Here is a 15174-nt window from a genome sequence, read left to right as displayed (position 1 = left end):
CCCCCTGGATTTATGAATGAATAGAAATAATGCATTAGATGAGATAATGGAGGGATGCCAGAAGAACTGTCACAATGGAAACAGCTGTTTATTTATTCTTGTGTGATGATTGACAAATTAGATGAACTTGCTCCTCCCACACTTTTTCCCATTTTAATCCATATCTTGGCAATCTCAGTCAACAGTAGTATCAGATGGTACAAATGACTCACTCTACTCTACTCTACTCTGATCTGCTTTACTCCTTTCTCATCCTCAAACAACCAGTCTAGAATCCATCATTCCAGAATTCCAAAGTGTTAAAAATAAACCTCAACACTTAACGGTGAAGGATTGTAGTGCAGGTCCCTTGTTACATTTCCTCATCCGTCCGTCCATCCATCCATCCATCCATCCATCCATCCATCCATCCATCCATCCATCCATCCATCCATCCATCCATCCATCCATCCATCCATCCATCCATCCATCCATCCATCCATCCATCCATCCATCCATCCATCCATCCATCCATCCATCCATCTATCTGTCTGTCTGTCTGTCTGTCTGTCTGTCTGTCTGTCTGTCTGTCTGTCTGTCTGTCTGTCTGTCTGTCTGTCTGTCTGTCTGTTATCTAATCTATCATCTAATCTACTGTATCTATCTGTTGCTTATGAGGCAATTACGACCATTCTGATTTTCACACCAGCATCTCATAATATTGACATAATATTGCCAGTTACTTTTACTTTTGTGCTCTGACAACTAAAATAGTAAAAAAAAAAAAAACAAACAAAAAAAACAAAGCAGTTTCTTTCCTGAATGAATCAGTGTTTTTTAACAAATCAGTTGAGTGAAAGATTCAATGAATCGCTCATGTATATTTGTAATTTCTGAATGAATCTTTTTTTAACAAATCAGTTGAGTGAATAATTAAAAGATTTTATCCCTCTAAAAAAGACAGCGACTTCATCTTTAACCTTTTTTTTTGTCAGAACTCATTGGAAAAAATGGACAGGAATCCCACCTTAAAACATATAGACTAGTGCAGCTGTCATACATTTATGTCATTAGAGATGCTATTAGGTTTAAAATAATACACTAGAGGACGTGATCCCCATTAGCACCCCATAACCCACAGTACAGCTCACAGATCTGCTCACACACTCAAACATTCCAGAAAACAGAAGATTGTTAGTTTTCTAACATGAATAATATCTTCACTAAAACATCTAAAGATCTTCATTGGAAATAAAACCAACTTCCAACTGTAAATTGATGAATTTATGGTGTTATGACCCTGTTTGTCTCTGATCATTAGACAATGATGAACACAGGGCAGCTGATGACGCGTGTCACTTCACAAATCATGCCCGAGATACCATCTGTGCACTGACCTACAGGAAATACTGTAACCCTACCTTATCTTTCTGCTATTCATCAGAGACAGACAGACGGAGAGAATACAACCAGTTCATGTGACCTCGCTTTGAGGTCTTTGGTGTGTGTGTGTGTGTGTATGTGTGTGTGTGCGTGTGGATGTGTGTACAGAGACAGCTGAGAATGTGAGGAATTGTATGGGCACAGACTCTGGGCATTCTGAAAATAACAATGAGGTTTGGAAGTTTGGAACCACACCTATTTTTCCCGTAACCCTGTTCCTGTTCCTAGACAACTGTTTCCCTCACACACTGACCAGGTGCTTGAGAACCATTCTTTTACTAACGCTTCTCTGAAGATATCAGACATGGATCAGATCTCTCCATCAAAAACCGTCTGGTTATGGGCCCTGCTATCTCTCTTCATCTCAGGTAAGACTGTGTTTGAGTTAATGAGTTTGTTCTAAAGCTTTGTTTTAAAATCCAGCTATTGAGTGAAATCCAGTTCAGCACATTCAGATTGTCACAAAAAATATGTTGTAGAAAGTAAATAAGTATTTTATGGCACCACTGGTCTCTACATGATAATTTTTCTGCTATAATGTGTTAAGTGTTAAAGTTACTGAGTGTCAGCTTGACAAACAGGCTGTTAAATAGGGTGTCAAATCCTTGTTGATTTACACAAGTATTACATGTCTATAAGTGTGCATCTACTTTAGTAATAAAGGGATTGCTTTAATTGTGAAGGTGTAATGCATACATACACAGATCAACCAAGACTAAAGTTCAAAATTTGGAACCCATAGGATTAAATACAGTAAGCCCTTTAATGACCCATTAATGGTGTTTGGACACAAGTCACTCTTAATACATATACGTATGAATGTCATTGCATTACATAATAAAATATCAAACTAACTTTAGTTTTCTGATACATTTTTTTTAAAGTGATCTCAAATTTTTAGTATGTATGACATGTATGATGTCAGTTGTTGTAGCTGTAGATTTTCATATTTTAATCCAAAATCCATAATTTAATCCAAGTATGCATGAAATATATATTTTGTTTTTGATAATTAACAATCTTAAAATTGTGCTTGTGTTATCCTGAATGCAAAGGCATTCCGGCATTATTGCCTTAAGTGTAAATAATAGTTGTATCTGTAGCACTGTAAAGTTCAAAAGGCATGTTTTGCTTTATGCAATTATTAGCAATTTTAAAATTAAAAGTCATGTTTGAAAAAAAAAACATCAGCTTTACAGAATGAAGCTTTACAGAATGAAAACACTCAAAGTTGTAGTTGTTAATGTTAGTATTGGACACAGGAACCTAAATTTATTTAGTTTATTCAACAAAACATTATTTTTTGCAAATGTAATTATGTGGAAAATTTCTCCTTAATTGAATCAAACTAACAGAACTTTTTTTAAAACAAAGGTACAATAACTTTTTGACAAATAATAAAATGATGGATTAGATTGACAGTCGTTTGTCTGTTTTAGATGTGGTTTGTAACCTGGAGGGATCTCTGCACAGAGATCTAATGGTGGGATACAACAAGAACATACGGCATATGGATCACCACGGTGACATCACCGATGTAAAGATCAAGATGACCCTCACCAACCTCATTTCTCTGGTAAAACTCTGCATGTGTTTACACAAGGTAAATATATGTGTAATTTGTGACTGGTTTATCATCTTTTTTCATGTTCAGAATGAGAAAGGGGAGACTCTCACCACTTGCGTTTGGATTGAAATGGTAAGACAAATCACATCTGTGTATGTCCAGTATACAGTAGTCAACAGAGCAAAATATCTTTCTTTCACTCTCTATCTAGAAATGGCATGATTATCGACTCCGCTGGGCTAACAGGACAGGGTTTGAGGTCTATGAGAACATCACCCGTATGCGTCTACCTTCTAAAACCATCTGGCTGCCCGATGTCGGCCTGGAGAACAAGTGAGTGATTGAAGATTTTCCCAAGACATATTTTGTTGATCCTGGAACAACATTTCTGTCTGAAAATTTGGTCCTAATCCTACCCCTAAACCTAACCCTACCCATTATCCCTAAAATCAGAGGGAAATTATGATGAATAACACTGATGTAGAAGCACCTAACCCTGGTTGTAAGTCTAAACTTGATTTAAACTGTAAACTTGTCCCTCAAATCTGATTGGTTGATTGAAATGTTGTTCCAGGATCAACAAAGACAAAAAACAAACCTTTTCACAAATATTATTTTAGCCCATCAAATATGACACATAGCCTACCTTTTGTGTGTGTGTGTGTGTGTGTGTACTATGTGTAAAGTGTGGATGGGCGTTTTGAGGTGGCGCTCTACGTTAACGCTCTGATAGATCCTGACGGTAGTGTGGTCTGGTTGCCCCCTGCCATATACCGAAGCTCCTGTGCCATCAAAGTCAACTATTTCCCCTTCGACTGGCAGAACTGCAGCATGGTGTTCAGGTACGGCTGATCCTTCTGTCCCACAGTGAGGACTGCTGGAAATACATGAAAATAGGATGATGCTGGGTTTCACTCTAATTGCTTTGGCAGGTCTCAGACGTACAATTCCAATGAAATTCGACTGATGCTGTCAGACGAGGACAACGTCACTATGGAATGGATTGAGATCGATCCAGAGGCTTTCACTGGTACTAAACATTCTGTTGGGCATTATTTTTCATCATAAAGACTTTGCTCTTTCTGTAAAATTCAGTTGGTCTTTGTTATTTGACTTGTAAAACCATGGTTTACTGCTGTGATAATACAAATCATGCAGTTAGCTAACATGTATTTATTTAGGCAGAAACAATGAGCTCATTAAAGCAAGTATTACTGCTGTGATCATAATGATTATAATATATCTGGCAGTTTTGTATGTTGATTCAGAGTTGATTATAAGTTTGAGGAATAGTAGCGTTTGCCTCAGCAAACTACACTAATACTTATCATTTTGCTCATTAACATGTATTTTGTCCTGTGCCCTGATTGGCCAGAGAATGGGGAATGGATTATTAAGCACCGCCCTGCTAAGAAACTTGTGAATAAGCGATACAGCCCAGATGAATTGGAGCGCCAGGAGATCATCTTCTTCCTCATCATCCAGAGGAAACCACTGTTCTACGTCATCAATATCATCGTGCCCTGTGTCCTCTTCTCGTCTCTTGGGCTACTCGTCTACTTCCTGCCGGCCAAAGGTCAGACAGGCTCCGTAACGAATGCTAACAGATGTTACAGTGGTCGCTATCCAACAGTTCTTAGGGATACAGAGGATTCTCTGGAGGAAAAACAAACTAAACACGAAGTGGGTCTGGTAATGTCAATCAGGGCCATTGGGGGATAACAGGAGAAACTTGTGAATAAATGTTTTTATCCATTTGATGATAAACATTATGATAATAAAAGTGAATTAGTAACTTTTATGGTAAGAGATCTATTATATCTAACAAATCAGGAGACAATGTCATTCAGTGAAATAGATCCCTCTTTCTCCATGACTGTTGATAGTAGCAGCTGACGGACTGGGTTATGATCAGTGTGATTAATGATGATTTAATTGTTTGTTTTTATTAGCTGGAGGACAGAAATGCACTATGACCATTGCTATCCTGCTCGGTCAGACTGTCTTCCTGTTTCTTATCGCCAAGAAAGTGCCAGAAACCTCCCAGGCTGTTCCTCTCATTGGAAAGTGAGTCTGGGCTTTTATTCACTCATCACACCTTTTCAGCCGTTTCAGATAAACTTGTATTAATTGTGTGTAACAGAAGATAAAACATACACTATCGTTCAAAAGTTTGGGGTCAGTAAGGTTTCTTGTCTTTAAAGAAATTAATACATTTATTTAGCCAGGGCGCATTAAATTGACATTAAGTTGACATGCGCATAAGTGACATTTACATTGTGAAATAAATAAATGCTGTTCTTTTGAAATTTATAGTTTTCAAAGAATCCTGAAAAATAGTATTTTAAGCAGCACAACTGTTTTCAACATTAACGATAATAAGAAATGTTTTTTAAACATCAAATCAGCACATTAGAATGATTTCTGAAGGATCATGTGACACTGAAGACCGGAATGCTTTGCCATCACAGGAATAAATTATATTTTAAAATATATATTAACACTGAGCCAGTTATTTTAAATTTTAATCAAATAAATGGAGCCTTGGTGAGCAGAAGAGATTTTTTTCAAATACATTAAAAAATCTTACCAACCCCAAACTTTTGAACGGTGCTGTAATAGTTTGCACATATTTGAAACCAGCCAATCAGATTAAAGCTTGGCAGCTTGAGAAAGTTCCCATTTTTACTGAGCAATATACGTCAGATGGTTAGTGAACAGATTGTGGGAGATCTGTGGATGTGCTATGTTGACTGTCTGTGTCTTTGTGGTCTAATGTTAGCATAAGAGCTAATTCAGGTAGTGAAATGGTGCTGTTCTAGCCCCCCTTGAGAAATGTGTGTTTTTCTGGCAGGTATCTGATGTTTGTGATGTCCGTGACCACAATAACTGTGATGAACTGTGTGGTGGTGTTGAACGTCTCTCTGCGAACTCCAAACACCCACCCCATGAGCAACACAATCAGAAAGGTACAACAGAACTGTCTAACCATCTTTTGTCCAATCCATAAGGAAAGAATGAGTAAGTTATTATTATATATGATGCTAGCGATGGTCTTGGTCTTGGATTTTATTCTCAGAAAACGTACTATGTATATCTTGAATGCAATGGAAGTCACTTTGTGCCAAATGCATTTATGTAGTGCTCTATAATGTCTTTTCCCTCCATTCTGGGGTGACCCAGGTCTTGCTGAACACCCTTCCTCGTCTGCTGAGGATGACGATGCGGCTCTGGACACCTGAGCAGGAGGAAGGGGATTTTAAAATGTTTGCCCTGGGTAACGGCACCCCGCTTCGCCGCAGGAGACGCAGCTCTTTGGGATTAATAGCAAAGGCTGATGAATATATGTTCAGAACTGCTCGCTCTGAGCTGATGTTCAGTCGACTGAAGGAGAGGAAGGGGCTGCTGAAGAACACTTTGGAGAAAATAAGTGAGTCAACAGTTATCAACAAACTATATATACATTACCATTAAAAGGTTTCGGGTAGCTAGGATTTGCAAATTTTAAAGAAATTAATAATTTTATTCTGAATAAATGCGTTAAATTGATTAAAAGCGACAGTAAAGACATTTGTAAGGTTACGGTTCTTTTGACCTTTATATTTATCATAGAATCTTGAATTTATCATGGTTTCCACAAAAATATTCAGCAGCATAACTGATAATTTCAACTTGATAATAATAAGGAATGTTTCTTGAGCAGCAAATCAGCATATTAGAATTATTTCTGAAGGATCATGTGACACTGAAGATTGGACGATGCTGAAAATTCAGCTTTGCCATCACATGAATAAATTACATTTGAAAATGTATTAAAATAGAAAACAGTTATTTTAAATTGTAGTACTATTTTACAATATTTAATTTTTTATTCCCAACACATTTTAATTTCAAATTAATATAATTTTATAAACTTAAATAAAACCATTAAAACATTTCTGCTAACTGAAATAAAGCTGAAATAAAATAAAATAAAATTATTAGTTAAAAAACTTTAAACGAAAATTTGAAATGTTCCCTTTGCAATATACTGAAAAAAGTTGAAGCACTAAAATGATGAACTGGAAATAAATAAAAAATAAAACTAACTAAACAAACTGAAACAAAAAAAAATTAAACCTAAATAGCATAAAAAAAGCAGACAACGCATATTAAAAACATGAAATGAAAATTAACATGAAAACTAAAAATAAAATCTAAATAATAATTAACTGTAATAAAGCTAAAATAAAAACTAAAACAACACTGGCATTTAATAATCATAATAAATCATACATAATATAAATACTAAATAATGTTGCTGGTCATATGTTATCGGTTATATTACTGGTATTAATTAAAATGTTTCCTATTAAATACAACTAAATAATATTTTCTGCTATGTTTACGCTAAATGGTTGCTGGGCTGGCATTAATTTGCTGCTTGTGGTTTGACATCAGAAAATGGTCTAGGAGGAAACACGGCACAGGATCTGGAATCCAGTCTGGCTTCGGCTTCACCAGAAGTGCAGCAGTGTGTGTCTTACTGTAAACACATCGCAGAAAGTGTCAAGCATCAAAATGACTTTCAGAGCGTGAGTCACCGTTCCAGAATCCTCCAATCATGAGGCTGAATGTGTCTTTCATTTACAAAATAAACACTTTAGCAGCAAATGTTTGTGTTAGGGTTTAACTTTCCAAGAAACTAACTCTGGATTCTGTTGCCTTTTCTCGTTCTGCAGGAAAATGAAGAATGGTTTCTGGTTGCCAGGGTGATTGACAGGATGTGCTTTATCGTCATGGCGCTGCTGTTTATACTGGGCACCATCGGAATCTTCCTCATGGGACATTTTAACCAGGCGCCATCTCAGCCCTTCCCAGGAGACCCCAAAAAATACTTGCCTGAAATCTCACCTGGAGACATCACCGGATGAACACGAGTTCAGAACAAAATGATAGACTCAGAGAAACTGCAGCAGAAGACTGGAGGACTCTGTTGAAGATACTCTGGAGATAAAGACCAACAGTTTTGCTGTACTGTGGGAAGGGAACTCTCGGCACTCCAGTTTAGTTGTGCTGTAGACCTACTGAAAGTGATTCAAGGTCTCCAGAGAAGAGAGCTGGTTGGATCTGAAGCCATATGAGACATAAAATGGCTTTGATCAGTTGTTCATAATTATGAATGCCATATTATTTGCTTGTTATTGCTTGTCAATCAGCTTTAATGTTGTCTAGTTATTCAGTTGATGCTTTTCTGAAAATAAAAAAAACTGTGACCTTCTCTACTTAGAGGACAAAGATGATGTTCTGCATGCAATCATGTGAATTGTTTCAGTTTAGGTAATATCACTCTACTACCCCCCACTAGCTTGAGGAGGATCTTCATTACATGGCTGACTGGTACTTTTCTGTCTGACAAAGAGCAGATCCGGGAAGGAGAGCAGGGCAGAGAGGGGGGTGTTTGGTAGCATCACAACTGCTAACACACAGTTTCTGAAGCTGGTCTGGAAGCTGTTTCTCAGGAAAGGAAAGCCTCATCCCATCACTACTGCACCTGACCAACTAAAACCTCAGGGCCTGAAATGGTAAGAATTCAATTTGATGTGTCCATTTAGCAGCTGAATTCATATTGGTTAATGTCTTAAGGTGTCTTAAAGGGATAGTTCACCCAAAAATGAAAAATCTGTCATCATTTACAAACCTGTATGAATTGGATTACAGGGGTAACTGTTTTGTTACCGACATTCTTCAAAATATCTTCCTTTGTGTTCAGCAAAAGAAAGATATTCATACAGGTTTGGAACAACTTGATGGTGAGTAAATGATGACTTAATTAAAATTTTTGGGTGAACTATTCCTTTAATGACCAATGTCTCAGCGTAGTTACACAACAAACGCTTTATTATGGCTTAATCACAAACTTTTATATTAAAAGGAAAATCCATTGAATCCATACAAAAATCCATTGTCTGATTGAATATTACTTTTTTAATGGTTTCCTTAAAAAAGCTGTTTGCAAAGAGAATTTAAAAAAACCTAAAAATAAATTTGACCTTTTATTTTCTGGTCTTTTACTGTAAAATCTTAATCTTAATATTAATTTGATTATTAAGCAATGTTATTAAACAATATAAATAATGTTGGATATATTTTAAGTAATACTAATAAAAATATGTTATTAAATAAAATGTTTCCTCTCAAAATACATTTAAATAAAGTTTTTATTATTATTTTTAGTTATTTTTATATTTAGTAGTTAATTTCCCCCATTTTCTTAAATTTGTTGCATTTTTTTATAGTTTCCTAAAAACTGGCTGCAAGTATTTTGAAATGAACATGGTTCTGAAATGCATAAACAATTTGTCAGTAATTTTTGATAATGTTAATAGTATACTATGCCAGATTTATTAGAAAGCTAGATTGGGAAACAAGCTGGATCAGGGGTGAAATGCAGAAAAGAAGAGAAAAGAAAAGAAAGATATATATAGTTATATATAGTTATTAACACACTGTTTTAGTGAACACCTTTGTCTGGTGGCATTCTGATCGCCTATTTTTTCTCATTTAATGTCCTGTTTCACACGGGAATGCATTGTATTATAAAAATAAAATTGGTTGCAAATGGCAATTCTCACTGATTTTCATTGACATTCCTTTGAATTTCAAATGCAGTGTTTCTCTCTCTCTCTCTCTCTCTCTCTCTCTCTCTCTCTCTCTCTCTCTCTCTCTCTCTCTCTCTCTCTCTCTCTCTCTCTCTCTCTCTCTCTCTCTCTCTCTCTCTCTCTCTCTCTCTCTCTCTCTCTCTCTCTCTCTCTCTCTCTCTCTCTCTCTCTCTCTCTCTCTCTCTCTCTCTCTCTCTCAGGCCTTCTCATCTGTGACCGCTCAGCCTCTTCCGTTTGGTCTGGAAAGGGAGAGACACATTGACATGCTCTTCAGAGCTTTCCACAGGCAGATTAGACCTGTTACAGACAGCCAGGACCTCACCGCTGAGCTCGGGTCTACAGACAGGAGAGGAGAGGACGAGGGACCCGGGAGGAAAGAGACGGACAGTCAGGGGAAAACACTGGGAAAACTGTCTGTTCTGAGAACAGTCACTAGACTCCACATTAATGCCAGACCTGAACTACAAGGTGAATAAAACATCTAAAAATATCAAGTAAAAAAACAGTCGACTGTTTTTCATGAAAAAAAGAAAGAAATTTTATTAAAAATAATGTCTTTAAAATGTGACGTAACAAACACTTTCAACATTTCTGACATTTTGGCTGATCTCTTCAAACAAAAAATTATTCAAAAGATTTTTCTTATTAATTTTAATGAGTCATGATCTGACACCAGAGACATGACTTTAATAATAAAAATAATAATTCTATATTATTATTTATAAATGGTTAAGCTAATGGAAATACACATTTAAAAGTTTGGGTAAGATTTTTGTTTAAAAAAGGGAAGACTTTTATTCCACAAGTATGCATATATTTATTAAAAGTGACAATAAAGACATTTATAATTTTACGAATGATTTCTATTTCTAATAAAGGCTTTTTTTTACTTTCTATTTTTCAAAGAATCCTCTAAAAAAATATTTCCACAAAAATATCAAGCAGCACAATTATTACTTGAGCACCAAATCAGCATTGAATGATTTAAATAAATAAATAATTTTGAAGTAAATAATAATAAATAAATAATATTATTTAATAGATAAATATTTTTTGCTATCACCCTAGAATAGATCATCTTTAAAGAAATATTCAAAACATATTCAATCACTGTTTTGATTAATAAATCAAATATTCAGGGGTGGTCAAAAGTGAAAATTAGGGAAAAAAAGGAAAATTTACACCTTCACCCTTTATTTGTTAAAGATTTTGTAATCATATTACATATTAGCTTGGAGTCAGTTGTTTTCTTTGTGATTAGAAATTATGTCCGCATAATTAATATCGCTGACCAGGCTGTCATACAAAGAAATTATGAACACATACAAAAACAAGACAGAATCAATGAAAATGATTTAACTGATTATGTTGTTGTCAGTGTTTTTTTTTTCTGTGAGCGTTTTGTTTTCCTATGCATTTTTATATGCATAGTAAAATAAAACCTGTAGCTGTAGTTTGCTTTTTTGCCAAATAATTGTGTAAGATAAATACCTCAACCATGAAGTTTCGTGTTTTGTTTTTCCTTTCATTTGAAAAAATGAAATATTTCCCTTGAATTTTGATAAACAAATATGTACATCACTTTTGGCCACTACTGGAGTTTGTTTCTGTGGAATATTGGACATGGTTTAAAATACTCACAGAATACAATTTCCTGTGTAAATATAAAAAGGTTTAATGGAGGTTTATCTTTGTGTAATGTCTCAGGTCCACAGTGTGTCGCCCGAAGAACATACAGCATCTCCACAGAAACCAGTGATCCGCTCTTTGTGGCTGTGGAAGGTAAAGATGATACACAGGATATGTGCAGTTCTCTAATTCTCATATTGAGTGTCATTCTGTAAAGTGCTCATACAGTATTATGATATTTTAATAGTTTTTCATTTTGTTTTGATCGACGGGTTTACATGCATTCAAAAAACACTTTAATTTTCTCATAATGTTCACTGCAGCATCACCTCTTTTCTCACAGTGTATAAAACGGTTCCGTAAAGGATTCGGTCTCTCTAATTCCCTCCTTTCTGAGAGCCTGCTCTGCTCTGATTGGTCAGATGGCCCAGTCAATGTTTCAGGGTCAAAGTATACATTGTTCACGGGCGTATAGACTGGCATTATGCAAATGTGTGACAAACCTACACAGGTTTGTGCAGGAAGTAAGGATGGATTTAATGACGACTTGTTTCAGGCAGTTCAGAAATGGTTCTTTCTTTTGGGAGCTTTGAAACTTTGCAGACCATTTAAACAGCTATATTACACACTACATGAAAGGTAATATCCAAAAAAGCATAATATGGGCACTTTACGATGATTTTACTCTTATTTACAGTGTTAAAGCCACCAAAACAGCCACGGCTAAACTTTGAACACAACTGATTTACACCACGAAACCTCTTTTTGTGTTCCCATCTCTGTTAGAGAGCTCATGCGTTTGTATGCAATGCTGTGGTCCAGCTCGATCCTGTTCACTACAAGGCTTTGATAAGAACGCAGATTGCGTCTTCCGGTTCGAAAGGCCCCTGAGAGCGGAGATGTGCTGGCTCGGCTGCTGCCTGATGGAAATAAGGGCCTATACACCAGAGAGAGAGTTTATTGGGACAGTTCACCAAAGGTAGTCATCAACAGCAAACCAGATCTTTGTCTCATAGTTAGAAAAAAAAAAAAGCAAAAAAAAAAAATCATAAAAATGTCAAATTAAAATAATTCAATAGGACTGCACATTTCATCTAAATAATATTTGGCTTAATAGTGCAAATATCAAATCACAAAAGGCAGTGGTTTGATCTGATGCGCTGCTTGTTTCAGATTGAAGCGTGACACTGTTTGTGTCAGTTTCAGTGTTTCAGAGCAGCTCAGTTCACAGTAAATACTGCTCCATATGAACTCCATCTATGCATATCACTTACAACGTTTGCAAGGATTACTTTATTTTCCCATTCGTATAACATCCAACATTTTTGTGGACATAGTTTTTCCACATTTTACTATTTTACATTTTTGTAACAACAAGCGTCAACTGAACAAAAACATAAAGGTCTCCTTTTATTTACGCAAAAATAAAAGCTCAAGGGTTTAACACGGTTATTTTGCTCAACTAAATCCATAAAAAAACATATTTGTTAATTGTTCACTCAAAATGAAACCTAAAAATGTCTTGTTTTCATTTAGTTGAACTTATTTTAGTTTTACTTTAAAAATAACTAACACTAACACATATTTAAAAAAAACAATAACTAATAAAAATGAGAAAAACAAACAACACAATTAATAAAATTAACTAAAATCAAAAAATAACTAAAAAAAAGTATCTCAGTCATACTAAAATAACACTGATTTAATGTTTGAAAGTGAAGAATAGTCATTTAACTATTGTAGCTTGTAGTGTAAAATTAAATAATTATTATAATTATTAAAAATACATTTTTAATTTAAAAGTACAATAGCATTATTACAATAGTAATATATTTTCATCTTCGTTTTTTTATACACTAATTAGAGTAAAAAATAGTAATATACATTATATTATTATTATTATATATATTGAAAATTATTGAAACATTAACTTAAAATTTAAGGGGGTACTTCAAGAAAACATTTTATGTCAAAGGGGTTCAGTTAAAAATATATATATATATTTTAACAAAAACCAGAATCCACACTGCAAGAATCGCCTACTTAGACACTCAAATCGACATGTAAAACATGTAAAAAAGTCACTCAATCGACATGTAAAACAACTAACTGCAGTTTTTCTATGATGTTCAGGGGTGGATTACCATGAGAGCAAAGTTGAATATTCAGATATGAACGTCCCAGTGTTTGTTAACACTCTTGGAATTCCGCTTGTTCAGTTAAATTAGTCGACCGTATCTAACTGTTGTGTAATGGATGAGGAAATCTCCTGTACTGTAAATCTATTATGCAGACAAAGCCATCCACATCATGTTTCATCGTGATGCCAGCTATCCTGCAGGGTCAGATAAGGTCACCATTGTGAATCAACTAATTGTGTCAGAGTAAAAACCCTCTCTCGGATTGAATAGGGAGAGATGTGCTGAACTTTGTGGTACAAAACCAACAATATGACCTCATCCTCAGGACAGCCATGAACAAAGACCATCAGGTCATATCAGGCTATAATATCACACAACTGAACATTCACAGTCGAGAGAATCCCCTGCATCAAGAGTGTGTGTAATCCCTGAGGTGTTTGTCAGGTGGAGTATGTTCACGCCGTATTTCGAGGTGTGTGACTCTGAGGGCATCTCGGTCGTGAGGATCCAGGGCTCCTGCTGTAACACACGATGTCTTTCTGAGCAAGAGCTTCAGGTCAGAAACCCTCCAGCAGCTCATTTACATCGCCCACCTTTTACATACTGTGCCCATTATACTCTTTTCTCATTTATTGGGGCATCAGGTGGTCTCCACTATTGGTGAGAGTGTCGGGCGCATATGGAAGAGGTGGCCTGGATATAATGAGGGATGTAACATGGATCATGAGTATTTTGGACTGGATGGTAAGATTAATATCCACAATCATATCATGTAGTGTACTTGTGAAAATTCTTCTATTTTTTTTTTCTATTTTTTTTACATTTAAAATTATTTTGTTATGTTATGTTACACGTTATGTTATCAGCATGACAATTAGTAGAAATAGTGCAGAATCTTAAACATTTCTTTATTTTATATTATCATGTTACTGTATTCACTACCGTTCAAAAGTTTGGCGTTGGTAAGAATTTCAATGTTTTTGAGTTGTTTATCTATCCAGGCCTGCCACCCAGATACATAGCTGATAGACTAGACTAATGACTAGACTAATTGTGGTTTCTTTTACCGCTAAAATTTATTTTTGATAATAGTGTGACTATTTTGAATTCAGCAGCTACAGCTTCAGGAGTGACTATTAAGAACATCTCTTTCTCCCTCAGTACCTCAAGGAATGAATTTGAACACCAAAGTGCTGTTACTAGCTGCTACCTTCCTGCTGGTGAGCTGCCAACCACACAGATGCTGGTATATCATTAATATGCAACAGCTTTATCGTTTATCTTTTTCTGTTTGCAGAATCATATGTTTTTTGAGATGAGCTAAGTGGAAATGGCAAATCTTCTGGGCCATAAAAGACATCTGCTTCATCTCTGAAGTGGAGTGTGAACCCAATAACTATGGTACAACTAAACAAGATGGAGCAGTTTTCTGAGCTAATCGCATCTGAACTGGACAGTATAGTGCACATCAAGAATCCCTGTACAGAGACTCTCTACACCTCTATAAACTAAACACACTGAAATAGGATTTAAATGTTGAGTATTAAATTGCACAGAACATAATATTAACCCTAGTTTCATATTTAAAGGGTTGGTATAATGCCCTTTTCACAAGATCTAAAATAAGTCTCTGATGTCCCCAGAGTGTCTATGTGAAGTTTTAGCTCAACATACCCCACAGATATTTTTATATAGCATGTTAAAGTTGTCACTTTTTGAGGGTGAGCAAAAACAAAAAAGAGTTTTTGTGTCTGTCCCTTTAAATGCAAATGAG

General features: G+C 35.5%; 2 protein-coding genes across 2 annotated transcripts; both read left to right on the top strand.

Annotated features, from left to right (window-relative positions):
* Positions 1-1718: 1718 nt before the first annotated feature.
* chrng (cholinergic receptor, nicotinic, gamma) lies at positions 1719-8249 on the top strand. Its single transcript, XM_081374207.1, has 12 exons — positions 1719-1790; positions 2862-2998; positions 3077-3121; positions 3201-3322; positions 3676-3831; positions 3922-4019; positions 4365-4565; positions 4942-5056; positions 5844-5958; positions 6173-6419; positions 7430-7563; positions 7711-8249. Exons 1-12 carry the CDS (start codon positions 1727-1729, stop codon positions 7900-7902), a joined length of 1626 nt encoding a protein of 541 aa, XP_081230333.1. The 5' UTR covers positions 1719-1726; the 3' UTR covers positions 7903-8249.
* Positions 8250-8394: 145 nt separating this feature from the next.
* On the top strand, positions 8395-14912 carry LOC308696711 (phospholipid scramblase family member 5; the record flags this gene model as incomplete). Its single annotated transcript, XM_081375604.1, has 8 exons — positions 8395-8553; positions 9831-10098; positions 11338-11412; positions 12046-12238; positions 13845-13956; positions 14045-14144; positions 14562-14620; positions 14778-14912. The coding sequence occupies exons 1-8, from the start codon at positions 8551-8553 to the stop codon at positions 14910-14912; spliced, it is 945 nt and encodes a 314-aa protein (XP_081231730.1). The 5' UTR covers positions 8395-8550.
* Positions 14913-15174: the final 262 nt, after the last annotated feature.

This window comes from Scardinius erythrophthalmus, assembly GCF_964197995.2.
Source record: "Scardinius erythrophthalmus genome assembly, chromosome: 9".
Taxonomy (NCBI): domain Eukaryota; kingdom Metazoa; phylum Chordata; class Actinopteri; order Cypriniformes; family Leuciscidae; genus Scardinius; species Scardinius erythrophthalmus.
This window is presented reverse-complemented; position numbering and strand designations above follow the sequence as displayed.